The 24,909-nt window shown below is 51.5% G+C and overlaps 3 protein-coding genes across 7 annotated transcripts in view; 1 reads left to right on the top strand and 2 right to left on the bottom strand.

Moving 5' to 3' along the window:
- Nucleotides 1–24,909, bottom strand: part of EHMT2 (euchromatic histone lysine methyltransferase 2) — a 37,304-nt gene that overhangs the window by 4,296 nt on the left and 8,099 nt on the right. The window contains exons 1-21 of one of the 5 annotated variants that reach the window (XM_058554726.1): nucleotides 9,236–9,277; nucleotides 8,523–8,589; nucleotides 8,220–8,426; nucleotides 7,867–8,120; nucleotides 6,986–7,070; nucleotides 6,853–6,893; nucleotides 6,584–6,739; nucleotides 4,707–4,844; nucleotides 4,472–4,586; nucleotides 4,215–4,316; nucleotides 3,845–3,993; nucleotides 3,610–3,753; nucleotides 3,288–3,523; nucleotides 3,027–3,209; nucleotides 2,819–2,901; nucleotides 2,210–2,316; nucleotides 1,987–2,109; nucleotides 1,796–1,897; nucleotides 595–699; nucleotides 341–495; nucleotides 87–254 (exon numbers count right to left, since the gene is read on the bottom strand). In XM_058554726.1, coding sequence (XP_058410709.1) covers nucleotides 87–254; nucleotides 341–495; nucleotides 595–699; nucleotides 1,796–1,897; nucleotides 1,987–2,109; nucleotides 2,210–2,316; nucleotides 2,819–2,901; nucleotides 3,027–3,209; nucleotides 3,288–3,523; nucleotides 3,610–3,753; nucleotides 3,845–3,993; nucleotides 4,215–4,316; nucleotides 4,472–4,586; nucleotides 4,707–4,844; nucleotides 6,584–6,739; nucleotides 6,853–6,893; nucleotides 6,986–7,070; nucleotides 7,867–8,120; nucleotides 8,220–8,426; nucleotides 8,523–8,589; nucleotides 9,236–9,277 — 2,762 coding nt within the window. Of the gene's footprint in view, nucleotides 1–86; nucleotides 255–340; nucleotides 496–594; nucleotides 700–1,795; nucleotides 1,898–1,986; nucleotides 2,110–2,209; nucleotides 2,317–2,818; nucleotides 2,902–3,026; nucleotides 3,210–3,287; nucleotides 3,524–3,609; nucleotides 3,754–3,844; nucleotides 3,994–4,214; nucleotides 4,317–4,471; nucleotides 4,587–4,706; nucleotides 4,845–6,583; nucleotides 6,740–6,852; nucleotides 6,894–6,985; nucleotides 7,071–7,866; nucleotides 8,121–8,219; nucleotides 8,427–8,522; nucleotides 8,824–9,235; nucleotides 9,278–24,909 lie in introns of those variants that run through there. The other 4 variants (XM_058554727.1, XM_058554724.1, XM_058554728.1 and 1 more) reach the window with 4 other exon arrangements.
- C2 (complement C2) overlaps nucleotides 9,443–24,909 on the top strand; it is a 40,095-nt gene continuing 24,628 nt past the window's right edge. The window contains exon 1 of the mRNA XM_058554729.1: nucleotides 9,443–9,543. The gene's annotated coding sequence lies outside the window, so the exon portion shown is untranslated. The remainder of the gene's footprint in view (nucleotides 9,544–24,909) is intronic.
- ZBTB12 (zinc finger and BTB domain containing 12) lies at nucleotides 11,438–13,652 on the bottom strand. Its single transcript, XM_058554731.1, has 2 exons — nucleotides 13,396–13,652; nucleotides 11,438–12,888 (listed from the first exon to the last, which is right to left on the bottom strand). The coding sequence occupies exon 2, from the start codon at nucleotides 12,866–12,868 to the stop codon at nucleotides 11,489–11,491; it is 1,380 nt and encodes a 459-aa protein (XP_058410714.1). The 5' UTR covers nucleotides 12,869–12,888; nucleotides 13,396–13,652; the 3' UTR covers nucleotides 11,438–11,488.

Here is a 24,909-nt window from a genome sequence, read left to right as displayed (position 1 = left end):
GGAATGTCTGGGGGACATTCTGAGGGTTCAGTGGGGCCTGGGGAGGGGTGGGAGGTGGTCTGGGTGCAGAGAGGTCCGGGGCTCACCGGCAGATGATCCTCTCAGTGCGGATGGCCCGATTTCCCACCCCGAGCCGAAGCTTGCGGTTGAGCTGGAGCGCAAACCACACATCGGAGCGCTCAGGAGTCAGGTCCCATGCTGTGTCCCCCTCCTTGTTCCGCAGTTCAGGGTTCGCCCCACGTGACAGGAACAACCTGGGAGGGGACAGGAAGCCCGTGGGGTCTGGGGCTGCGAGAGGCGGTAGAGGGGTGTTGGGGTGTGGGGTGGGTGGGTGGCTCACAGCACGCAGTCGTGGTAGCTCTCTCGGGCTGCGATGTGCAGGGGTGTGTCCCCATGGTAGTTGACAGCATGAAGGTCGCAGCGGGCGTTCAGGAGGACCTCCGCGATGGCAGCACTGCCGGTGAAGGAGGCCCAGTGCAGGCAGATGTTTTCCTCCTGTGGAGGCAGGAGGGGGAGGGATGGGCCCAGGCTCCACCTTGCCCAGGGCCCTGGGGCCGTCTCTACACCCCCCACCCCAACCAAACTCTCACTCACATTGTCTGTGAGGGTGACGTCGGCGCCTCGTGTCAGCAGCATGCGGATCACCTCGATGTGCTTGTGCTCTGCAGCCCAGATGATGGGTGTCCATCCCCCACTGTCCTGTGGGTGCAGAAGGAGGGAGGAGGATGTGGGGCAGCCCTTGCTCTGCCCCAGGGCACCCCAGCAGCCGGCCTTGCTCACCAAAGCAGCATGTGGTCCACAGCACGCACCCTGGAGCGGGAGCCCCAGCTCCACCACTCTCGCTGCGGGACCTCAGGCAAGTGACCTAACATGGCTAGATCTCAGTTTCCTCATCTATAAGACGGGACTGATAGAGTCTATCGCTCAAGGCTGTGGAGTAATTTTTCTCTTTCTAAAAAATACTTATTTCCCAAGTCTGCCTACTCAACAGTCCTAGAAGCAGTGACCCAATAGCAACAAATATCCCTAAGCACACAGATCGTAATCTCTAAAAAATTTTTTTTTTTTTTGTGAGGAAGACTAGCCCTGAGCTAATATCTGTTGTCAGTCCTTCTCTTTTTGCTGAGGAAGATTGGCCCTGGACTAACATCCGTGCCCATCTTCCTCTACTTTATATGTGGGACGCCACCACAGTATGGCTTGATAAGTGGGGTGTAGGTCTGTGCCCAGGATCCAAACCCACGAACCCCAGGCCACTGAAGCGGAGTGCGCGAACTTAACTGCTATGCCACTGGGCCAGCCCCAAATTTTTCCTATTTAAAGGAACCAGAGTTTCTTAGAGAAACAGTAGATTCTGAGTCTGGGGCAGGAAATGTGCTGAAAGGTAAGTTTGCTCTCAAAGGCTACTGGGTCCTATCAGAAGCCACAGGAGCCTACTTCTAGGGGGTCCTCCTGGACAAAGGATGGACTGAGCCAAAGATGGAGAAGAATGACAGTAAGAGACTAAAACACATCCAACATAGGAAAAACTAAGTTAATAAAGAATCTCATTAGACCGTTCCAGAGATTAAGGCTGCAACTCATTATTCGGAAAACCGATAAAGAGAAAGAAGCAAGAAAGAGAAAAAAGAGTGAAGAGAAATACAATAAAGAGGGAAAAAAGACGGCAACAGACTGGAGCAGTGTGAGAGGCAGGGGAAGGGTCAGAGATCAGCCAAGGAGAAAGGGGGGCCCAATGCCTGAGGCTAAGCCAAGGCCCTGGGGCTGGGCTGGGCGGGCAGCCGGGGCCGCTGACCTGGGCGTTGACGTCCACCTGTCCTGTGCTGAGCAGCAGGCTGACCATCTCCAAGTTCCCAATTTTGGCTGCATGGTGGAGACAGGTGGAGCCGTCTTCTTCCTGGGGGAGATGTGGGCAGATGAGTCCTCTGACTGGCGCACCTCTAACCGGGTCCCTGACCCCAGGCCCTGGCCTGCCGGCAGCCGCACCTTGCTGTAGACACAGCCGCCGCGCTGCACCATGTACCGTGCTACCTCCACGTGGTTGTTCACCACGGCCTCCATCAGCGGCGTCCGCTGCTGCTTGTCCACTGCATTGATGTTGGCTCCAGCCTGCGACCAGGGGGCATGTAGGCTGGCACCAGGGAGCGGGTGGGCAGGGGAAGGGTCCCAGGGCCTGGTCAATGAGGCAGAGGGCCGGGCCTGTGCTGACCTGCAGCAGCACGTGGCAGATCTCCACGGAGCCCTTCTGGGCGGCTGCGTGCAGAGGCGTGCGCTTGCTCTGCTGGTCGCTCTGGAAGTTGGGGTCCAGGTTGTCCACTGCGGGGAGAGCCCGCCACACCGGGAGAGGGAGGGACAGTGGTAAGCGAGCTAGGGGGCAGGTGGCACCTCCTCCACGAAGGCTTCTCAGGGCCCCAACCTGGGTTAGGGCACCTCCTGGGCCTTCTCTGTGTTGCCTCCACCGTGGCACTTATCAGAGTAAGGAGTGAAGAGCACCAGCCCTGCCTGGGATCAAACTGGTCCTGCCCCTTAGTACCGCTGCTACGCCACTAGGCAAGGTGGTTAGCCTCTCTGGGCCTCTGCTGGAAAGGCTGAAGTGAGTGAACGTGTATAAGCACTCAGAACAGTACCCAGAGCCTATGTGCTCATCATCACCAGTCCCCATCATTCTGGGTTATCTGTGTCTGTGTCCCCCACCACACTAAGTCCTTCGGGGAAAGGACAATGTCCTTCACTGCTGCACTCCTGGCCCCCAGCCCAGGGCCTGGTATACCATGGGTGCTCAATCAAGGTCTGCTGAACGAATGAGCGGAACACTCACACAGCATCAGGATCACCTTCTGCAGCTCCCCCTGCTTCACTGACAGGTACAACTGCCGGGGGTGGAAACGGAGTTTCTTCCGCCTGCCACGGGGAGGGTGGGGGAGGCCGTGGGTTCCTCAGATTCGAGCATCAGCCTCAACATCAGCATCACATCCACCGTTCCAGCCCCAGCCCTAGTCACGTGCCTGAGAGCAACCCCCACTCACCTCTCTGACTCCTGGATGACCAGGGCCTTCTCCAGGGCCTCTCGGCCTGGCCCAGGTGGCAGCCCCACGGCTGAGAGGCAGCCCCCATTGGGCAGGGTCAGGGAGGGCCCTGAGCTGTCGATGGTGTCGGCCAGGGGGTCACAAGGTGGGCGCCGGGGCTCCCCATGCCCTCGCATTCGGGCACTGTGGGAGAAGATGCTGATGTCTAGGGGTGACGGGAACGGGGCAGGGAATAGAAGTACGGAAGGGGAAGGCCAGTACCTGGGCTGGGAAGTGTCCGCTCTTCCAGGGGCATCCTGTGCCAGGGGTGGTGGGGCAGGGGCTGCAGCGCCGGCTGGTGGGGTCACCCCGTCCCCTCGGGGGATGGTCACCTCCTGGGCCTCAGATGCATCCTCCCCACAATGAGGACAGAAGACCATCCCATTCAACTGGGAAACACAGGCCTTGTGGAAGCGGTGGGCCACACGGAAGTCGGGGTGGCACTCCAGGAAGGTGCCCTTGGGGCAGGCAAGTAACATGGTCAGGCTCTGGGAGCCCCTTCCCTTGTGGGGCACGCTGCCTGTCTGCCCCATGACTCACTCACCGCCGTACAGAAGTAGCCGCAGCCCGGGCAGCAGTGGTGTTTAACCATGCGGGCGCGGTGGGTCTCACAGAGCACCATCAGTGCCACTCGGCTTGATGGCCTCATGGTCTCCCGCTTGAGGATTGCAGCGTTGCAGCCCGACAGCTGTGGGCAGTAAGGATGTGCGAGAAGAGAGGTGAGGCTGGGGCCTAGGGCTGGATCTCCCGGCACCTCCCCTACCAGCCCACAGGCCCACCTCTCCGTCCACACTCTCTGTGGCCATGCACTTGTGCCCCGCTCTCTCACTGATGCGGTCAATCTTGGGCGCCTCCATGCGGCAGCTGCAGAGGGGCAACTCCTCAAACCCACGCTCTGTCTCCAGTGAAGACGTGTCGTTGGATACCCCTTGGATGGAGGAAAAAGGGAGCTGAGGGAGGCCCTGGCCCTCACTCTCCGGGACCCCTAGTGGGGCTTCTTCACCTCCACCCTACCTTTCCCTCCATGCTCCAGAACCCCCAAAGCCTGGCCATGGACACCCCAGCGCCAGCGCGGTCCCCCTCCTCCCGGTTCCCTCCAGCCCTGAGGGCGCCCCCTAGTGGCTCCCTATCCCAGCAATTGGCAATTACCAGCGTGGTTGGGGGAGAGAGTCCCCTCGCTGGGCAGCTCCAGGGACCCCAGAGGGACCTCCATGTACTCACTGGGGCCTGAGGAGCCCACACCATTCACTCCTGACACAGAGACAGAGAGAGTGAGAGTGCGAGCTCACAGGTGCCTGGATGCGTGGGTACATGCGGGTGTGCATGCATGAGCGTGTAAGCACACGCTCTCTGGGGGCCAGGAGGGGGCTGCAGGAGGCGACCCAAAAGCAGCGGAGCCTCCTCACCTCGTGGCTCCTTGGCCCTTGGAGGCTCCCGCTTCCGTCGCTTCCGTGATGGCTTCACCCATGGGCTGTCCTTCCGCCATTTCTTCTTGGCTTTGCGCCGGCCACTGGAACCACTCTGGGGAGGAGGAAGAGAGTTCGAGAGCCTGGACCCTGGCCCACAGCCCCTCCTCTGAGGACTCAGACCTCCGGCCCCACAGCCCCCGCTCCTTTGGGGATGCCAGCTTCCATCTCTTACCCTGTCTGACTGATTGCCTGACTCCTCATCTTCCTCTTCTTCTTCCTCTTCCTCCTCTTCCTCTTCTTCTTCCTCTTCTTCCTCTTCCTCTTCCTCCTCTTCCTCACTCAGTTGCTCAGCCAGAGCTTCAACTTCAGACTGGGAGAGAGGCAAAGTGGGGCTGGGGAAACAGCAACCCCCAGGCCACAGCTCTCTCCTGAGGGGAGCTTGGGAGAGAGGCAGAGCAGGACACACTCACCCCCTATGACTCAGACAGTGAGGGGGGATAAAGAAAACAACAACTATTACTCAGGGATGGCTCCCTGGTGGAGGTGAGTGTGGGCAGGAAAGGAGGGAAAGGGCCGGATAAAGAGAGGAGGTAAAGAATGTTAGAGAGTGGTGAAAAAGAAGGTGCTACAATTAGATGCAACAACGTGTATCAATCTTGCCAACATAATATTAAGCAGAGAAAAGTTCCAGAACACAAAAGTATTGTATGATCTCTTTTTATCAAGTTCATAAATAGACAAGAGTACCAATGGCTGCTAAAAGCATTAGATGAAAAGCTAATGAGGAACTTTATGATGAGGATCAGGCTGACATCACCCGAATCCACTGATCAACATCACTAACAAAAAGTCAGATGTTCTATGCCTCCTGATATGATGCAATAGGAAGCACTCACGTCAGCTATCAAGTCGTCTTGCCAAAAAAAGGCAAAAAATAAAAGATAAAAAGTAAATAAATTAAATAAAAAAGCACCTGAAGCTGACCATGCTCTTAGATCTACCACTTTTCAAGAAATATTGGGCAGAGAGGACTGCGTCAATCCCCACCCAATTGGCCAACTCCTAAACATGAGGAATTCTGGAAGACAGCTGACCTGGTTTCTTCAACAAATAAATGGCAAGAAAAAGATTTTTTAGAAGACGAGGGAACCTATACATCAACAGAGACCTAAGACAAATGTCAATCAAATCAGCGTATGGACCTCACTTGAACCCGGACAAACAAAAACCCATTTATGAAACAACTGAGGAAATGTGAAGACGGACTGCTAGTCAAGAGATGGTATGAAAGAATCACTGGCCAATTTTTTAGGTGTGAAAATAGTAATGCAGTGATGTTAAAAAACAGAAATAGGGGGCTGGCCCAGTGGTGTAGTGGTTAAATTTGTGCACTCTGCTTCAGTGGCCTGGGGTTCGCGGGTTCAGATCCCAGGCACGGACCAACGCACGGCTTATCAAGCCATGCTGTGGCAGCGTCTCACATATAAAGTAGAGGAAGATGGGCAGATGTTAGCTCAGGGCCAATCTTCCTCACCAAAAAACAGAAATAGGCCTTATGTTTAGAGATACATATGGAAATATTTGTAGATAAAATGATATGATGCCTGAGATTTGCTTTGAAACAATCCAGTAGGTGTGTGGGTTGGGGAAGGAAGAGATAAGTCAAGATCGGCTGTGTTTTAATAATTGTGGGAGCTGGGTGATGGCCACCTGGGGCTCATTCCTCTATTCTTTTGTGTATATCTGCAAGTTTCCATAATAAAACGTTAAATGAAAGCAAGACAGGCAAGACTAAGCACTATATCACATAATCAAACATGTATGAGACAAAACCAAACAAAAAGCAAAAGAAAAAACAAATAACAAATAAACCATAAAATGGGGTGCTGAACCCAAAGTCCACGATGGTGGTCACCACTGTGGAGAGAGGTAAAGGGATGGAATGGCGTGGAACACACACTGGAAATAAGTTATAGACAGGATGCGGCAGTAAATTAGTGGCTGTTCAGAAGATAAGAAGGAAAGAGAGAAAAAGGGGGCAGGCAAGACTGGAGAGCAAGCCCTGGATGAGGTGAGGTGCTGGCCAGGAGGGCAGCCGCTCCCTCTCACCTTGCTGTCAGAGTCCACACGCTCATCCACAGAGTAGGAATCGTAGTAGAGGCTGAAGTCGTCACCTACTACTGTCTCCCACTCCTCCAGGGACCCGGGGTTCCCCTTCTCCAGGGTCACTTCTCCCGAACCCCGGGCAGAACCCAACTCCTCCGACTAGAAAAAGATAAAAAAATTGAAGCTGCTCCCCCCCACCCATCAACCTCCCATTTCCTGGAAGGGCAGCCCCCCAGGCGGAGAGGGCTTGTTCCCTGCCTCTCCTGGCTCACCAGGCCACCTCCTGAATTCAGCTTCCTCCTCTTGGCCACATCTGGAAGGAGAGAGAGAAAGGCGTGAGGTCTGTGCTCTAACCTGTCAGGACAGGCCAGACCAAGCCTCAGGTGGGTGGGGGGTGGGACTGACCTGAGGTCACCTTCCCCAACGAGTGCACATCATCACTCATGCGGAAATGCTGCACTTCAGGGGGCCGCTTCTCAGGGACTAGGGGCTGGGGGCAAGAGGGAGCACATTTAAGGTCAGGGAGCCTTTAGCCTGGAACCCCAAGTGGGGGTGGGGTGGTGAGCCACACCCTCAAAAATGCCCTCTGAAGCTCCAGTAACCAGAACATGAACTGCTGTATCCTGGGAGGAAGTGTGTCAAGCACATCCCATACCTAACACTCACTCACCTCTTCACACAGAAGCAAGCCCTTTCTCCCCATTTTACAGGTGAGAAAACGAAGGTTAAGGCCTTCACCAAAGCTACCCAAACCACACCCAGAACAAAATGATATGCAGAACCCTAAGAACACTGTCATAAAGCTTCTGAGATTCTGGGGCCTTTGTCATTTTCCTCCTCTGTCATTTCTGTGGCCCTCATCTCCTTCCCTGTAGAGATTTATAGTAAAATCTTTAAAAATGGAGCAGGGGCAGCTTCAAAGAAGGGAGGAAAAGTTCCCTTGAGACTTGCTTTGAGGTAGAAAGGAAGAGTGGTTTAAAGTTTCTTTACATAGTCATTACCATAAGAGTAATTAAGGCATTAACTACATAATTAGCTCATTGACATTTCTCTCTTCTACTCCCCTCTCCCCAAGAATGTTAACTCCAGAAAGACAGGAAGGAATATGTCTGTTCACAGATTAAGCCCCAGCCTAGAATTTGACACACAGTAGCCCCTTGGTAAATACATCAGGCTGTGAATAGATTAGAGACCGCTTAAAGCTAAATTGTAGAAAAGCCCACAAGGGGTTTACGGTTGATTACCCCTGTCTCTCCCACTCCCAGCAGCCCTCCCCCAATCCTCACCTGTCCATTGCCTGGTTTGGACATGGTTTTCCTGGCTCGGTGGACCTTGGGCTGCCCCTCTGGGCTGGTTGTAGCTGGAGGGGGTTCAGGCCCTGCTGCTACTGCCCCCTGGGCCCCCGGCATACTCAGCAGCCTCATAGCCAAACTCTGGACTGATGGGGGTGATTTTCCAGCCCCTGTCATTGACATCTTGGCCCGGCTGGGACAGGCACCCCCCTTGCTGGGAGAAGACGGGAAGGACTTTGTGGCATGGCCTGGAAAACAGACAGGGCAGGCAGGCAGAAGGCAAGATAAGAGGGAAGGCAGAGTCAGAGGATACCCCACCTCACCCCCTAGACTCCCCAGCCTCTCACCCAGCAGGATGCGGCCCCCATCTCCCTCGAGATTCTCCGGTTCATCCCCAATAAGCGGTGTGGCCCCTACAGGAGTGTCAGCCCCCTCATCACCAACGGTCACGGTGACAGAGGCTGGGGATGACGCGCCAGTAGGCTCCAGGGAGTCGGGGTTGGCCTTGGGCAGGGTCTCCTCACTACGAGGGGTGTCCCCCAAAGAGCCATGAACTGAAAGGGAAGAAAAAAGTTCAGGTTTAAGGGCTCAAGGAATCCTGTGCTGTGGGAGGTGAAGGTCCAACCGGGCCGTTTCTGCCAGAAACTCACCTCTGTCGCTGGCTCCTCTGGGCTCCTTCTCCAGCACCAGCGCCCCCATCTCAGCGGGGGCCTCCCCCTGGGAGGGGACACAAGGGATAGGAGGACTGGTCAGCCCAGTAGGAAGTTGGGGGGCCCAGGACGCCTGGGCCCTGGGAAGAGAGAGTAGGCTCCGGGGCCTACCTCTTCCTCTATGGGGGCCCCCCCTTCCGCGGCCTCGGCTGCCCGGAGGGGCCGCACGACCTCTCCCCCGGGCCCGCATCAACCCCCTCCCTCTCGGTAGACCCCGCATCTCAGGGGCCGAGAAGAGAGAAGGGGGAGGGGGCGGGGCCTCCGCGCCCCGGCCCCGCCCCCTCCTCCCGGCTGCACGCGCCGCTCCCCCTTTGTCCCCCAGGCCGCGGGGACCCCGGGCACCAACCCCTCCAGCGCCCGCTGCCCCCCAGCCCGGTGGACGGCCCCTCGTGCCCCTCGCGCGTGCTCCTGGGGCCCCGGCGCCCGCCACCCACTCGGGGGCAGCCGGCGGCTGCACGCGCGCCTCCGTGCCCACTCCCCCCACCTCCCACCCCCTGGTCCCCTCATCCGCCCCCAGTGCTGGCCCTCCGGATTGCTGCAAGTCCCGCCCGGGCCCCCCGGCCCCGTTGCACCCCCGGAGCATTGCACGGGCGCGCGCTTCCCCCGGGCGCGCGCGCGGGCATGCACCCGCCTCTCCCCCTCCCCTTCCGCACCTCGGCGGCCGCCGCCGCTGCAGCTCCCGCCGCCGCCGCCATCGCCGCTTGCGCGGGGGGCCGAGCCGGCGCGCGGCCGCCCCGGGTCACGTGGGCGGGAGAGGGCGGGCTAGGAGGAGCCTTAAAGGAGCCAGTACGTGCTTTCTGGCCTTTTTCCCCGAGAGCGGCCTTGGAGACGGCAGTGGCTGTTCTAGGCTGGGGGCTGCAGGGGAGAATTCCTTCCATTCCTGGCCTCGCCTCAGCGGGGAACCGAAGGCGAGGCACGCCTGGGTCCACGTGTGGCTTCTGCATCCCCCCTCTGGTTTTAGGTAACAAGCGGAGCGTCTGACTCTCCCGGCTCTCGGCAGCGGTTCTATTTCCAATCTGGCCTGCGTGTGCTTCTCCCGCTTCTGGTTGCTTTCAGTTTCTGGGTCACCAGATGGAAGGCTCGGCCTCAGTTTTGGCCTCGCTTCTCTAACGAGCAAGAAGGAGGCGATGGGGACGCGCGGAGGACACCTTTCCTCTTGGCTGGTTCTAGCATGCTGCTTCATGTCCCCTGGAGCAGCGTCCCCTTTTGAAAACCTGGGGCTAAATGTCTGTTATGTTTATGCCAGACATGTTACGCCACCACATGCATAGGAATCCAGGTGAGCCCCCCAGCGGCCTAAGAGTCATTAGTGTCTGGTGACACTCTAGTAACCTTTTTTGACAAACACTTCACTAGCAGAGTCAGGCACTCCGTGGGTCATAGCCCAGCCGAAAGTGGAAGTATGAATGATATTACACCAAGCTATACCAACTTGATAGCAGTGTTTAGGGTACCATCCCTTTAGGTATTACATTCTGATCAGAGTCTGGAAAATATCTGTATGATTTCACACGCAGTATTTGACACAGACAGGTGATTGCGAGATAGGGCACCTGAGGCCAATTCAAAGCCTTCTGGGAACTGTAGTTCTCTTTGGTTAAGAACTATTCCAGAGCTTTCTGGGAATTGTAGTCTTCCCTAGACCCTAATCCAGTGATTTTTAGCTTTCCCGAGGACATGCCCTTTCCCCAGACCAAGAATGCCCAAACACAGGCTCCTGCTTACAATCTCGGTGGGCACAACGGTCACACCTAGAGCCTATCCCTGGCCCTGATACCAGACTCCTCAGATAGAGGAGCAGGTCATGTGTTACCACTGCCAAACAATCACGGAACATTTGTGTTATATCTGCCAGGCGTTGAGGTTGCAGAACTGGGAGGGTCCTGGGCCAGAGGAGCCCACTTGTCACACTCCCTCTTCCCTGTTAGGGCTCCTTCAGGCATGGGACTTGCATGAGTTGTGACCTCCAGGTATTGAGCAAATGGCATCAGAAGGAGAGGCTGCCTAGGGTGGGATAGTCATTTACACGCAGTCACCAGACAGAGTATAAAGAAAAAAAAGGTTTTGTTTTTTTTTATTTTGTGGAAAACAAAAGCAGAAAAACTAAAACCCCAAACTCCAGAAAAAATCCTAAAAAATACGTTGTTTTCTTAAAAAATACTGTATATAAGTCTCTACTCCTCTCCCTCCCCCCAAACAGCCCTTCTCGTGTCCTTTCCTCTAAGTGCCCTACCCCCCACCCCCACCACTATTCACCGTTCTTGCTATTGTACCCCACTTCCCAACATCTACCCAGGATGCTCACCCCCATGTTCTCTTACCTGACACCCTACTTTGTTCTCTCTGGAGTTTTGGCGAGCCTTGTACCCACAGCCCCATTCCCCCAGCATGCAAGAACTGTCTCCCCTTCCTTTTCTGGGATTTGAGAATCCCTTCCCCCTACCACTCCCTCTCCCAAGGATCTATTCTAAGGTGGAGCATGTAAGCTGCCTCCTGCCAAATTCCCTCCCAATTCCCACCCACCCACCCCCTACCTCAAGAAATGTCAGAACCTCTCCCTGGGCAGCCTTAGCCAGGAATATAACCATTTCCAGTCCTTTTTCCTCCTCGTTTCTATAGGACCCTTTCCCTCTCTTCACATATCCATGCACTTCTAAAAGAAAACCTTTCTCTGGGACTCTGTATTTCCTTTGCCTTCTCAAAGAACCCTCTCCCTCTCCATTCTTTTCTTCTGAAGAGGCAGGGTCTTCTCTCCAAGTAATCTTCTGCCCCTCTCTCAGGATGTGTGTGTCTGCTCAGGCTCCCCACCGTACCTGCCTGCCCCCGACCCCCACCCCCCTATTCTCCTGGGCCAGAGAGCCCCCTTCCCGCCCAGCCCAGGGACCCAGCCGCCTGCCCCGCTAACGCTAGCGGATGAGGACGTTGATCTCAGCCACGCTGGCCTCTAGCACGTTCTCGGCTGTGGTCTTGCCGTGCTGCTCCTTGAGGTGCCGCCTAATGGCAGGCTTGTGGGCGAAGCGCACGTCGCAGTAGGAGCAGCGATAGGGCCTCGCTCCGGAGTGCAGGTTGAGGTGGTCGTGCAGTGTGGACTTCTGCGTGAAGCACTTGCCGCAGATGCCACACGAGTGCGACTTGACGCCGCGGTGCACGTTCATGTGGCGGTTGAGGTTGCTGCTGTGGTTGAACTGCTTGCCGCAGCGCGGGCACATGAAAATGAAGTGCTGTGCCCGCATGTGGAAGACCAGCTTCTCTACGCCCTGGAACACTTCCGGGCACTTGGTGCACTTGATGTTCTTTAGGGGGTTTCCACTGGAGAAGCCCCCGGGCAGGGGTCCGCGGCTGCCCCCCGCCCCCAGGCTGCCCCCCGCCCCCCGGGCAGCCATGGCCACTGCTGCTGCCTCCACCAGGCCCGAGGTGGCCCCCACACTGGCCCGGCCTCCGGGGATCAACAGCAGGCCCTCCCCTTCCGCGTCCTCAGACAGGCTGTAGCAGGCTTTCACCACACCCTGTGGTGGGGCCACAGTGCTGGGGGGCACACTGCTCTGGGCCAGCTCCCCAAGGTGGCTGCCCACGGAGCCTCCCATACCCAGCCCTCCTCCCAGGCTTCCGGGAGGCTTGAGCCGGTGTGCCACCTCCAGGGCCGACTCCACCTTGACAATGCAGATATCAGACACGTCCTCGTCCTCATCCTCATCCTCTTCCTCGGCCTTCAGCTCCAGGTCTTCGTCCAGTGGGAACTCCAGCTTCACAGGCCGCAGGAGGGGAGGGGGTAGAGGGGGTGGGGGTGGGGGCTTGGGGGCTGGCTTTGGGGTCCTGGCAGGAGGGAGGAGGGATTTGGTGGCACTGACACTGCTCACAAGGCTGGCATCGCTGACCCCATCCTCTTTGAGGCCTATTTTGGGCTCAATGAACTGGCTGAGGGCGTTCCGGCATTTCTCCACCACGTGCTCCATTTGCAGGTAGGAGGCGGCAGTCAGGTAGTTAACGATGTCCCTGACGGCGAATTCCAGGGCGCCCGTGTAGCAGGAGAGGAGCAGGTCGGCCACTATTCGTGCACTGTGCATCAGAGAGACCTGCAGCTCAGAGCTGGGGTTCAGCAGGAACTGGTCCCGCAGGAACGGTGAGCAGGCGGCCAGGATGACCTTGTGGCCGCGGAACTTGAGGCTGTCGGCCACAATGGTCACGTCGCAGAACCGCTCCTCTGCACGGAGCTGGTTCATGTTCCGCAGCGTAGCGGCCTCGTGGCCGGGCAGCTGGAAGCGCAGCACTTCCACCCCAGAGGCCATTGTGGCGGGGGTGGGCAACCCTGGTTGGGAAGGAAACTGGTCAGAGACAAAGGTCTCTGGCTCTCCTAAGCCAAGGCTCCAGGCCCCTCGCCCCCATTCTGGCCCGACCCCCCAGAATGAGACCACCCAGTCTTCAGGCCTCTTCCTCAGTTTCCCCAGCCCCCGGGGAGGCGCTGTCCGTCGGAGAGGAGGGAGGCGTGGTTCCCGGGGGCGGGGCAGCGGCATCCACACCCCCCAGCCTGACTGCCCGCGAGGATGGGGTGAGCCTGCGCGCCCACAGGGGAAGGTCGGGGGAAGTGGGAGCAGAAGCCTGGGGCTTTGGGCTCTGGGGTGGCCCAGGTTGCTGCCTCTTCTCACCCCGCCCCCTTTAGCCGCTGCCTCATTCCTCCGCCCCCCCTTGCACGTTTGCACGCGCCTTTCACGTCCTCCCCCCGCCGCCTGCACGCATCGTGCACGCCCCCCCCAACGTTCAGAACTCCGTGGCACGCCCCCCCAGCCCCACGACCCTGAGTGCACGCGCCTCTCACCTGGCCCGGTTCCGCGCGCTGTTTTTTTCCCCCCCTGTTTCCCCACCCCCCCCGGGGTCGGCAGCGCCCCCACGCACGGGCAGGGCCTGGGCACCGCGCAGGCGCGGGGGTGCACGGGGCGCGCGCGCGGGGCCGGCTCCGCGTGGGCGTAAGGGGGAGGGGCGGGGGCGGCTCGTGCTGTGTGTTCCAGGCCCCGCGCGCGGCGGCGTCGGCGAGGACTCGGGGAGGAGGAAGAGGGGAGGGAATTAAAGGAGCAGGATTCCCCCGTTCTCGACCCCCCTTTCTTCACCAGCCCCCCCACGCGGTTAAAGGGCCGGACGGGCTGGCCTCCCCTTTGGCCGGTATTATTTGTCCTCCAGAGCGGAAATACGTTCCACACCCCCTCTGTCTCGCTCCCCCTCCTGTGTGCCTCTGGGCCCCGCGGCCCGTCTGCGCGTGCGTGCCAAGTGCCGCGCGGAGGCCCGCTTGCTCGGGCCCGCCTCCCGCTCCTGGCGGCGTGTGGCGCCGCCGGCTCCGCGCCTCCGGATGCGCGCCCCCGCACTCCTGCGCTCCTCGGCCGCCTGGCTACCCCCGGGTGGCGCTGCGACCTGCTCCCAGGGGTGGTGCGGTCCTTGCCCAGTGGCCGCAACCCCGGCCCCTCGCAGGTGGCCCCGCGGCTATCAGAGCCTTTGGTCGCTGTAGCCCCCGCCTGCATCCCCTGTTGAGTGTGTTCACTTGGAGACTTTTTCCAACTCATTGAATAGTAACAACTCCAGCCCTCCTGGCCTGAAAGATGTTTTAACTTCCTACAAAGGCAAACAATCCAGTGCCTTTACCTTTCCTCTCCTCAGTCTCCGAATCGTATAAAATCACACCCAATCTTCCCCTCTCCTCCATTCTCAGAATTGGTTCCAATTTCTTGCCAAGGCAAACGCCCTCCGCTTGTACTGTCACTGTCAATGACCTCGCCCATTTCACCCCTACTATATAATTAGCCCTAGTACTAATTCTTCTAATTATGCGATTATTTATATTAGTACGATTCTATTATCTTTAATCTTTACAACTGCGACTGTCCCTCCGATCCTCGCCATTCCCCCAGACTGACAAGGTCCGAGTTCCACCGCCCTAAAAAAAACCTCCCCTCAACTCTGCACCTCTGCCTTCTCTTGCTCCATCACTCCCAAACTAAGCTGCAGTCTCCACAGCTCCACCAACAGCATTTATTAGCGCCTTGCAGACTGGCTTCCTTTCCTCCCAATTCCTTGCACCTTTCATACCCACACTCGGTTCCCCATCCATCCAGGTCCAGGCGAAGAAGCCCCTGTTTCCTGCCAATTGGATTTGTTTATTACATCCTCCAGGAGACTAGAGTTTTTCCTTACACATTAGTTTTGGTGAAACTGCTTGTTATATTCTTTCAATATCTAGTTTCCCCATTAGATTGTAAACTTCTTGATTGCAAGAATTATGTCGTGGGTTATGTTTTGCAAATAAAAGTCATGCAATAAATGACTGACTGTTGAAGTTATTCCTCATCAGCTCAGCCAGCATCTACCCATAAAAAGTGTGTTCCTGACTTAAACTGAATCCCGAACTCAAGGGATGCCCATTGGTGGGAGAGTGGGCACAGTGCTTAGGTGGTGCCTTGACTCTTTGCCTTTCCCTTTTAAATTCTCTGACTTTTATGCATCCATTCAGTTCTCTTTATTCTAAAATGCCCTATTGTAGAAATCTCCTTTGTAGTCAGGCCATGTGGATTCGAGAAAGAACATTGGCTTTCGTGTCAGACACACGTAGGCTCAAAGCTATATTCTATTACTTACTAAAGGAGGGCCCTTGGGCAAGTTACTTAATTCTCTGAAGCACAGCGTCTTTATCTTTGAATTGGAGGCTCTGATTCCTCAACAGGGCTAATGTGAGGTTTAAGTGAGCCTGGTATACAGTAGGTGCTGAATCAATGAGAGCTCCCTTCCCCTTTGCCTAATTGGGAGACAGACTACAAAATTTTCAAAGAAAAACTTTAAAAATCGTTTCCCTATCTCATCTCTTCTTTTCCTCATTGCCGTACTTCTCAAAAGAATAGTTCACACCCCAGTGGCAGCAGAAATACAAAAGCTGTCAAGATAAGAATTCGTTTGTCAAGTTTTGTATCCTATCCCCTTCTTGCTACTTCTCCTTTCTGGGAGTGTGAATGGGACAGGGGGCCTAATTTCAGCTTGGAGTTTAAGACAGGTGGTCCTTGGTGGCAGGTAGAGTTCAGAGCCAATGAGTGCTTCAGGTGTCCAGTCCACCCAGTTACAGTTTTATATGGAAACAAGCAGCAGTGCACAATGCTGTCTTTTCCTGTACAGTCTGCTGGGGAGATACTGTAGGGCTGTTTTCCCACACACCCGATGCAGGGATGTCTAGATCCTTGGCCCTTGGTTCCCAATTTCTGCCAGTGTGAGGTGAGGGCCCCCCCTGTTCTTGGCTGGCAGGACCAAATGCCCTGGCATAGTATCAAGAACAGATAAATTCAGGATTCTTAGTGGGCTTTAGAAATAAAATATGACTAGGGATGCAAGGAACAACTAAGAGACAAAAGGTCTATGTTCTAGTCCAGGTTTGAAGTCCCCAAGGCACTAGAGGTTTCAGTATTCTCTTCAGTGAAATGGAGGGATTGTGCTCTTAACTCTTTTCCAGCCCTATGAGTCCATAAAAGCTCAATCTGAAAAGGAGTTTGTGTATTTATGTGTGTATGTCTGGGAGAAGTGGTCAAGGACTAGCTAGCTCATGGCTTAGGGAACTGCTCTTGATGGAGGGCAGCAGAAGCCTAGATAATCCAAAATGGTAGGAAAGCTTAGACATTTCTCTGAGGCATTCAAAGTATTTTTGGTGGTGGGTTTACTTTGCAATTGTGCTTAGCCCAGACTGGAATAACTATATTCCTTGAGCAACCGATAGGAAAGGAAGAGGGAAGCCAGCTTGGCCTTTTTAATCCATAGGCTGATAAAACTTTTCTTGTATTACGACAAAACCTCCAACTTTTCCCTCTTTCTCCTTTGACCCACACTCAGCTCTGCCCTCACTGTAGGAACCCTGGTGAACGCTGCAGCCTGTTCAGGCGGTGGTGACGCGGGCTCACAGCTTGAGAAAAGAAACCTTATGAAAACGAAGGGCCCACACCACTCCCATCCATTTGCAAAAACACCTTTCCCAGACTCCCGTCTGTCTTCTGCAATGTGCTGCCTTCCCCTGACTGTTCCTGATACTGGCTCCTCCTCTTTCCTTGTAACTCATTCTCTTCAGCTCTTGGAACCCCCTCACAGCCTCAGCCTCCTGACATAATTTTCCCTACGCCTGCTACCTTATATGGAATTTAGTTCTCCCTGGAGCCCACCACCTTCCCTCTCTTCCAAGTCTTCCACATCCTCCCTGACCCAGCTCAACACTGGGGAACTCAACACTAGGTCTGGGGAAATGATAGTGGATTCTCCCAGCTCCTTGTCAATCCCAGGATCAGGACTCGTCCACTTCAGGTCAGACACCCTTTCCTCCCAGCATCACGAGTCCTGCTCTGCTACTCCCTGCCTCTCCTTGTTGCCATGAGCAACTGACTTCCAGGCCTGTGGTACTTGGCTCAGGCCATCCTCCCCAGGCCTGCCAGTGTTTAAGCGAATAACCTAATCCACACCCCAATTAAAAAAAATTGTCCACTTTCTTTTATGTCTTCATAGAATCATTCGTATGATTCAAAATTCAAAAAGTACAAAAGGGCACCTAGTAAAAGGCCTCCCTCCCACCTCCACCCAGTTCCCCTTCCCTTCAGCAACCAATATTACTGGTTTCTGCAAAGCTTCTTGACCTCCTTCCAACAACTTTTATCTTGACTGCATTTCACCCACTTTCTTCCCAGTACCACACTTTGGTGATTATCAGCATCTGGAACTTTATTCTCTCTGAAATTTAAAATGCCGGCACACCATTCTCTGAGTAGCCCCCAGATTGCTCCCTCCTGGTGGGCAGCCAATATACCTGCTCCACTCCCCCAGGGAGAACTCCAGTCATCTAGTATTCCCATGTCTGTCAGGCCCTCCTCCGTCCCTCTTTCCATCCCTCCCTCCTCCTTTCCTTCCCTGTGCAGCCAAGATGTCACTCAGGATGCATCACTCAGCTGTTCTCAGCTGGCACCTTTCAGCTGGGTTCTCTGTGCTGCTTTGAGCACCTGGGAGAGCCCCTCTTCCCACCACAGCTCCCTTCCAACCTCTTCTACTCTCCTGAGTCCCCCTACCCCACACCCGATTCCCCTCTCTCAGCAGACAGCCAGCTATGTCTCTTAACTGAGGCTCCAGTGCCCTCTTCACAGCCCCAAACATCTCTTTCTTTACTCATCCTTATTTCCCTTCCTTAATTCAGAGCCTGTTGAAAGCCAATCCTGCCTTCCTGCATCCCACTCCTAACTCTGCTCCATTTCTTGCCCCCCTGGACTTTCAACTTAACCCTTTTACTTTAAACCCAGACAAATCTTTGCTACGTTAAAAAAAAAAAATTCTTCTTCCACCTGGTCCCTGTCCGCCCGCCACTGCCACATATTCCCTCTGTACTTCCCAGCACAGCCAGCATTCTGAGTGTTCACCCTTCTTTACTCCCTCTTCACAGTCATCCTTTCTCCTAAAAATATTTATTGCGAATATGTTATACATATAGAAGAATGTATAAAATGAAATAGTTAAAGACGAAGGAAACAAATATCTGGGTACCTGCCTGCAGCTTAAGAAATAAATTCCCAGGATCTTAGATGGCTCGTGTGCTCCACGCTGACTGCATCTGTCTCCCTCCCCGCAGGTTGACATCTACCCTGACTTCTTGTGTATACTTCCTTTGCTTATCTTCACACTTTCACTATCTACACATGTGGTAGGTTTTCCTAAACAGTATACTGTTTAGTTTTGTCTGTTCAGTCTTCACATAGATGGAGTCACACTCTGTGTTCTTCTGGGGCTGGCTTTTTTACTCAACATTATGATTTTGTTGACTTGTGTAGCTGTAATTCATTCATTTTCTTTCTATTGCATGCTCACTCCACAAATTATTTATCCTTTGTCCTGTCGATGGACATTTGCTTTGTTTAAACTGGTGGTTATCACCACAAAGTGCTGTGAGATCTCTTTGCTCTTCTCTGAGTGTGACGTGTAAGCTTCTCCACGGCAGCAGTCTTCAAACTAGGGCACATGTATCCCTGTAGTGCGAGAGGACTGTCCAAGGTGTAGGTGGACCTGGATGGACATAAGGGAACTTTTCACAGATCTGACACTCTGACATAATGCTGGGATGCTGATGGGCCGGAGAGGGCCCTGTGAAGGAAGAGCCGGTATCCCTTTCCCCTCCCCTTGCCCAACCCTCCCTTACCACAGAAAGAAGGCCCAAGGGGGAATTTAGGAGGGTCAAAATACCAGGGCACCAAAGGGATGGTCCAAAATCCTGTGTTGGTTGTGAGAAGGTGGTTCTGCAGGTCAGGTACTTTCTCTTTCTTTCGTTTCCACAAAATTGAAGGAGAACTCATTGAGTGTCAGCTGATTGGTTTGTTTTTTTTAACCTTTCTGTTATTGAGGTGAAATTCATAACATAACATAACATAACGTTGAGGTGAAATTCATAACATAAAATTAACCATTTTGAAGTGAACAATTCAGTGGCATTTAGTACATTCACAATGTTGTGCAACCACCACTTCTATTTAGTTCCAAAACATTTTTATTACCCCAAAAGAAAACCTCATACCCATTAAACAGTTGCTCCCTGTTCTCCTCCTCCCTCCTGGCAACCACCAATATGTGTTCTGTTTCTATGGATTTACCTATTCCGGATATTTTGTGTAAATGGAATCATACAATATGAGGCCCTTTGTGTCTGGATTCTTTCAAATAGCATAATGTCTTTGCCAGCCTTAGTCTAGATGGTCAAGATTTGGTGCTCTCACTGCTGCGGCCTGGGTTTCTTTCCGGTCAGGGAACCACATCACCCATCTGTCAGTTTTCATACTTGTTGTGGCTGTGTGTTGCTGTGATGCTGAAAGCTGTGTCATCGGTATTTCAAATACCAGCAGGGTCACCTGTAGTGGACAGATTTCAGCAGAGCTTCCAGACTAAGACAGACTAGGAAGAAGGACCTGGCCACCCACTTCCGAAAAAGATTGGCCATGAAAACCCTATGAATAGCAGCGGAACGTTGTCTGATATGGCGCCAGAAGGTGAGAGGATGGCGCAAAAAGACTGGGCAGGGTTCCTCTCTGCTGTACACAGGGTCGCTAGGAGTCGGAATTGACTCCACGGCACTAACTACAAAATGTCTTTGAGGTTCATCCATGTTGTAGCATGTATCAATACTTCATTCCTTTTTATGGATGAATAATATTCCAATATATGTATATACCACAATTTGTTTATTCATTTATCTGTTGATGGATATTTGGGCTGTTTCCACCTTTTGGCTGTTGTGAATAGTGCTGCTATGAACATGTATGTACATGTGCCTGTTGAGTACCTGTTTTCAGGATTTTGGTAGTATACCTAGGAGTTGAATTTCTGGCTAATATGGTAATTCTATATTTAACTTTCAAGGAACCACCAAACTGTTTTCCACAGCAGTGGAACCATTTTATATTCCTACCAGCACATCGTACAAGGGTTCCAATTTCTCCATATCGTAGCCAATACTTGTTATTTTCCGTTTATTATTTTTTTTGTAGCTATCTTAGTGGGTGTGAAGTGGTAACTCATTGTGGTTTTGATTTGCATTTTCCTGGTGACTAATGATGTTGAATATCTTTTCATGTGGTTGTTGGCACCATTTGTATATCTTCTCTGAGAAATGTCTACTCAAGTCCTTTTCCCGTTTTTAAGTTGAGTTGTTTGCCTTTTTGTTGTTGAGTTGTGAGAGTTCTTTATATATTCTGGATGCTAGATCTTTATAAGATATATGACTTGAAAATATTTTCTCTCATTCTGTAAGTTGTCTTTTTCACTTTCTTGATAAAATGTCCTTTGATGCACAAAAATTTTTAATTTTGATGAAGTCCAATTTATCTATTTTTTCTTTTGTTGCTTGTGTTTTTGGTGTCATACCTAAGAAAACGTTGCCAAATCCAAGGTCATGAGCATTTATTCTTATGTTTTCTTCTAGTAGTTTTATGGTTTAAGCTCTTATATTTAGGTTGTTGATCCATTTTGAGTTAATTTTTGTATACAATGTGAGATAGGGGTCCAACTTTATTTTTTTGCATGTGGATATACAGTTTTCCCAGCACCATTTGTTGAAGAGACCACCTGATTGATTTTTGATGATAGATCACTGTGTTTTGGTATGTAACTTTGTGCGAGTTCAAAGAACTTAGTGACATTGCTATGACAAAACTCCTTCCATTCCTCTCTACATATTTATGGGAATGGGAACAAAATGTTCAGTTCTACATCTACAAAAAGGAAAAATAGAAATGGAATTCATGCTGAATCTTGTCTAATTCTAGCAATGAGTAATGTTCATCCATAAATACATGAACTAATTGAAAAGTAAGTGGCCCAGTCATCTTATTTAGAATTACGCTTCCAATAAAATTTTATTTTTTATGCTTAATCATTATTTAGAAAACTTCATAATATATTCATGTTGTTTTGATAAGTTAATTATTAATGATAATCATAATAATTACAGAGGAAAAAGCTTAGCACTTAGAGCCTTAAGGCCACAGGAAATTTTAAAAATTCAGTTGTAATTTATATACATATTTTTGTTGCAGAGAATAGAAGACTTTCAAACAGAAAATATATTATATTAGGATAACATTTTGGGGACTAGAAATAGAAATAGAAATATGAATTCAGAAGAAATGGAACAATGTGAAATTTCTGACTCTTGAAGAGTGTGATCATGTACTTTTTAATGAATCATAGAGGGTATCATTAAAAGAGTGAAATAACACGTTTTTAAAAAGGTCAATGTTTACAACACACTGGAAATTGCATCCTTTTGCAGCTATTTAAATATTTGAGGAAAATTTTAGATAACAGCGTAAAAATGTGCAAGGGGTACATAGTTTGCAATTTTTTTTTTTTGAGGAAGATCGGCCCTGAGCTAACATCTGCCAATCCTCCTCTTTTTGCTGAGGGAAACTGGCCCTGGGCTAACATCCATGCCCATCTTCCTCCACTTTATATGGGACGCCACTACAGCATGGCTTGACAAGCAGTGCGTTGGTGCGCGCCTGGAATCCGAACCAGCAAACCCTGGGCCGCCACAGCGGAGCGCGCGCACCTAACCGCTTGTGCCACCGGGCCAGCCCGCAAAATTTTTTTAACATGAGCAAAAAAATTTAAAGATCAAGTGCTTCTCAAACTTCATTGTGCACATGAATCATTTGGAGATTTGTTCAAATGCAGATTCTGAGTTAATAGGTCTGGATGCGGTCTGAAATTCTGCATTTCTACAAGTTCCCGGTGATGCCAATGCTGCTGGTCTGTGGACCACACTTTGAGTAGCAAGAAGCATCAGTATGTTCCTAAGAGTGGAATTGCTGGGTGATGGAGTCTGCACATGTTCAACTCCCCTGACTGATGCTAAAGTATTTTCTGAGGCAATTGTACAAATTTACATTCCCACCAGCGGTGAGACTGCTGCTTCTTGTAAAAAGTTCACTAAAGCCTTCCTGACTTTCAGTCCTCATCTCACTTGAGCTTTCTGCAGCCTGTGGCACATTTGACCATGATTGTTTGATTCACTGCTTCCCCCTGGTTTCTGTGACATCTCTTTCTTTGGGTTTCCTTCCTTTTACAACCTCAGTCACTTCTGTAACCCCTCACTCTCTTCCTTTGACCTTGGCCTTCTTGGTCTTTATCTCATTCTCCCTGAGTGATACCATGTGCTTGTAAGAGGTTGGTTACCACCTTGATGACTCTGTGATGGTTAATTTTATGTGTCAACTTGGGTAGGCCATGGTGCCCAGTTGTCTAGTCAAACACTAGTCTGGATGTTTCTGTGAAGGTAGTTTGTAGATATGATTAACATCTATACTCACTTGACTTTAAGTAAAAGAGATTACCCTTGATAATGTGGGTGGACCTCATCTAATCACTTGAAGGCCTTAAGAGCAAAAACTGAGGTTTCCCAGAGAAGGAATTCTGCCTCAAGACTGTTACATAGAAATCCTGCCTCAGTTTCCAGCCTGCCGCCCTGATCTATAAATTCAAACTCAAGACTACAACATCAACTCTTCCCTGAGTTTCCAGCCTGATGGTCTGTCCTATGAGTTTTGGACTCTCCAGCTCCCACAATTGCATGAACCAATTCCTTAAGATAAATCTCTTTCAGGCTGGCCCCGTGGCTTAGCGGCTAAGTGCTCACACTCCAACGCTGGCGGCCCGGGTTCGGATCCCGGGCGCGCACTGACGCAGCGATGCACCGCTTCTCTGGCCATGCTGAGGCCGCGTCCCACATACAGCAACTAGAAGGATGTGCAACTATGACATACAACTATCTACTGGGGCTTTGGGGGAAAAATAAATAAATAAAAAATTAAAAAAAAAAGATAAATCTCTTTCTATATATCCTATTGGTTCTGTTTCTCTGGAGAATCCTGACTAATACAGACTCCTACATTTCTATCTCCCACCAGACCTGCCTTCTGTTTCCAGTGTAGAATATCCATTTCCTCCTGAGCATTTTTTTTTTTTTTGGTGAGGAAGATCAGCCCTGAGCTAACATCATTGCCGATCCTCCTCTTTTTGCTGAGGAAGACTGGCCCTGGGCTAACATCTGTGCCCATCTTCCTCCACTTTATATGGGACGGCGCCACAGCATGGCCTGACAAGTGGTGCGTCGGTGAGCGCCCGGGATCCGAACCCGGGCCGCCAGCAGCGGAGCACGCGCACTTAACCGCTACGCCACAGGGCCGGCCCCGTCCTGAGCATTCTAAAGGTACTTAAAACACAATGTGTCCTGGACAGAATCTGTTCTCTTTCTCCTCAACCTGTTTCTCCTCTTATAGTCACAAGCAGCAGTACATCATCCATTCCATCACTCAAGCTAAAAGCTTGAGATTCAATATAGACTCCTCTTTTCCCCTTCATCCCTCATATATACTTAGCCACCAAGCCTTTAGTTATCCATTTAATAAATATACGAGTTCCTACAATGGCCAACCCTGAGCTAGTGCTGGTGGTAAAAGGAGAATAAGATACATTTCCTCAAGGTGTGGAGAAATTGAAACCATTGTGTGCTGTTGGTGGGAATGTACAATGATATAGCCACTATGGAAAACAGTAGGGCAGTTCCTCAAAAAAATTAAAAATAGAATTACCATATGATCCAGAAATTCCACTTCTGGGTATATATCCAAAAGAATTGAAAGCAGGATCTCTAAGAGATATTTGTACACCCATGTTCATAGCAGCATTATTCACAGTGAAATACCTAAAATGTGGAAGCAACCCAAATGCTCATCAATGGATGAATGGGTAAGTAATGTGGATACATGTACAATGGAATATTATTCAGCCTTAAAAAGGAAGGAAATTATGACTTGCTATGACATGGATGAACTTTGAGGACATTATGCTAAGGGAAATAAGCCAGACACAAAAGGACAAATACTGTATGATTCCATTTATGTGAGATGCTTTGAGCAGTCAAAATCATGGAGACAGAAAGTAGAATGGTGGTTGCCAGCGCTGGGGGGGAGTGGGGAATGAGGAGTTATTATTTAATGGGTATAGAGTTTCAGTTTTACAAGATGAAAAGAGTTATGGAGATGGATAGTGGTGATGGTTGCACAACATTATGAATGTATTTAACACCGCTGAACTGTACACTTAAAAATGGCTAAGATGGTTGGGCCCGCCCAATGGCGCAGTGGTTAAATGTGTGCGCTCTGCTTCGGCAGCCTGGGGTTCGCAGGCCCAGATCCTGGGCATTGACCGAGGCACCATTTGTCAAGCCATGCTGTGGTGGTGTCCCATATAAAGTAGAGGAAGATGGGTACAGATGTTAGCCCAGGGCCAATCTTCCTCAGCAAAAAGAGGAGGATTGGCATCGGATTTTAGCTCAGGGTTAATCTTCCTCACACACACACAAAAAAGGGCTAAGAAGGTAAATTTTATATTTTGTGTATTTTACCACAATAAATTTTTTTAAAAAAAGAAATGAGAAATAAATTCATTTAATAGTGAACAATCATTTTAATACAGACAATTGTCCTGTCAAATATAAATCCTGACAAAGAAACCTATATCTTTAGCAGTTAAAAACCCATATCTATTTATTGGACACATATTCTTCTCTTATTCAAGTTTGTTTCCCAGGAAGCTAAAACCTTTCTCATGTTTCATTGAATAATAAAATGTGAATTTGTAAAAAAAAAAAAAAAAAAAAAAGACATTTTCTACCTTCAAGAAGACTGTAGTTAATAAATCAGCACCCACAGCACACTGGGGTAAGAGCCGAGATGGAGGCGACCTGTTCTGAAAGCCCGAGGGGCCTCCACGCTCTGTTCCTCTACACTTG

This window comes from Diceros bicornis, chromosome 14 (genome assembly GCF_020826845.1).
Source record: "Diceros bicornis minor isolate mBicDic1 chromosome 14, mDicBic1.mat.cur, whole genome shotgun sequence".
NCBI classification, from domain to species: Eukaryota; Metazoa; Chordata; class Mammalia; order Perissodactyla; family Rhinocerotidae; genus Diceros; species Diceros bicornis.
The sequence above is the reverse complement of the archived record's forward strand: the minus strand, read 5'-3'. Positions and strand labels throughout refer to the sequence as shown.

Coding starts and splice junctions, on each gene's coding strand:
- ZBTB12 (XM_058554731.1), bottom strand. CDS start 12,868: ATGGCCTCTGGGGTGGAAGTGCTGCGCTTCCAGCTGCCCGGCCACGAG.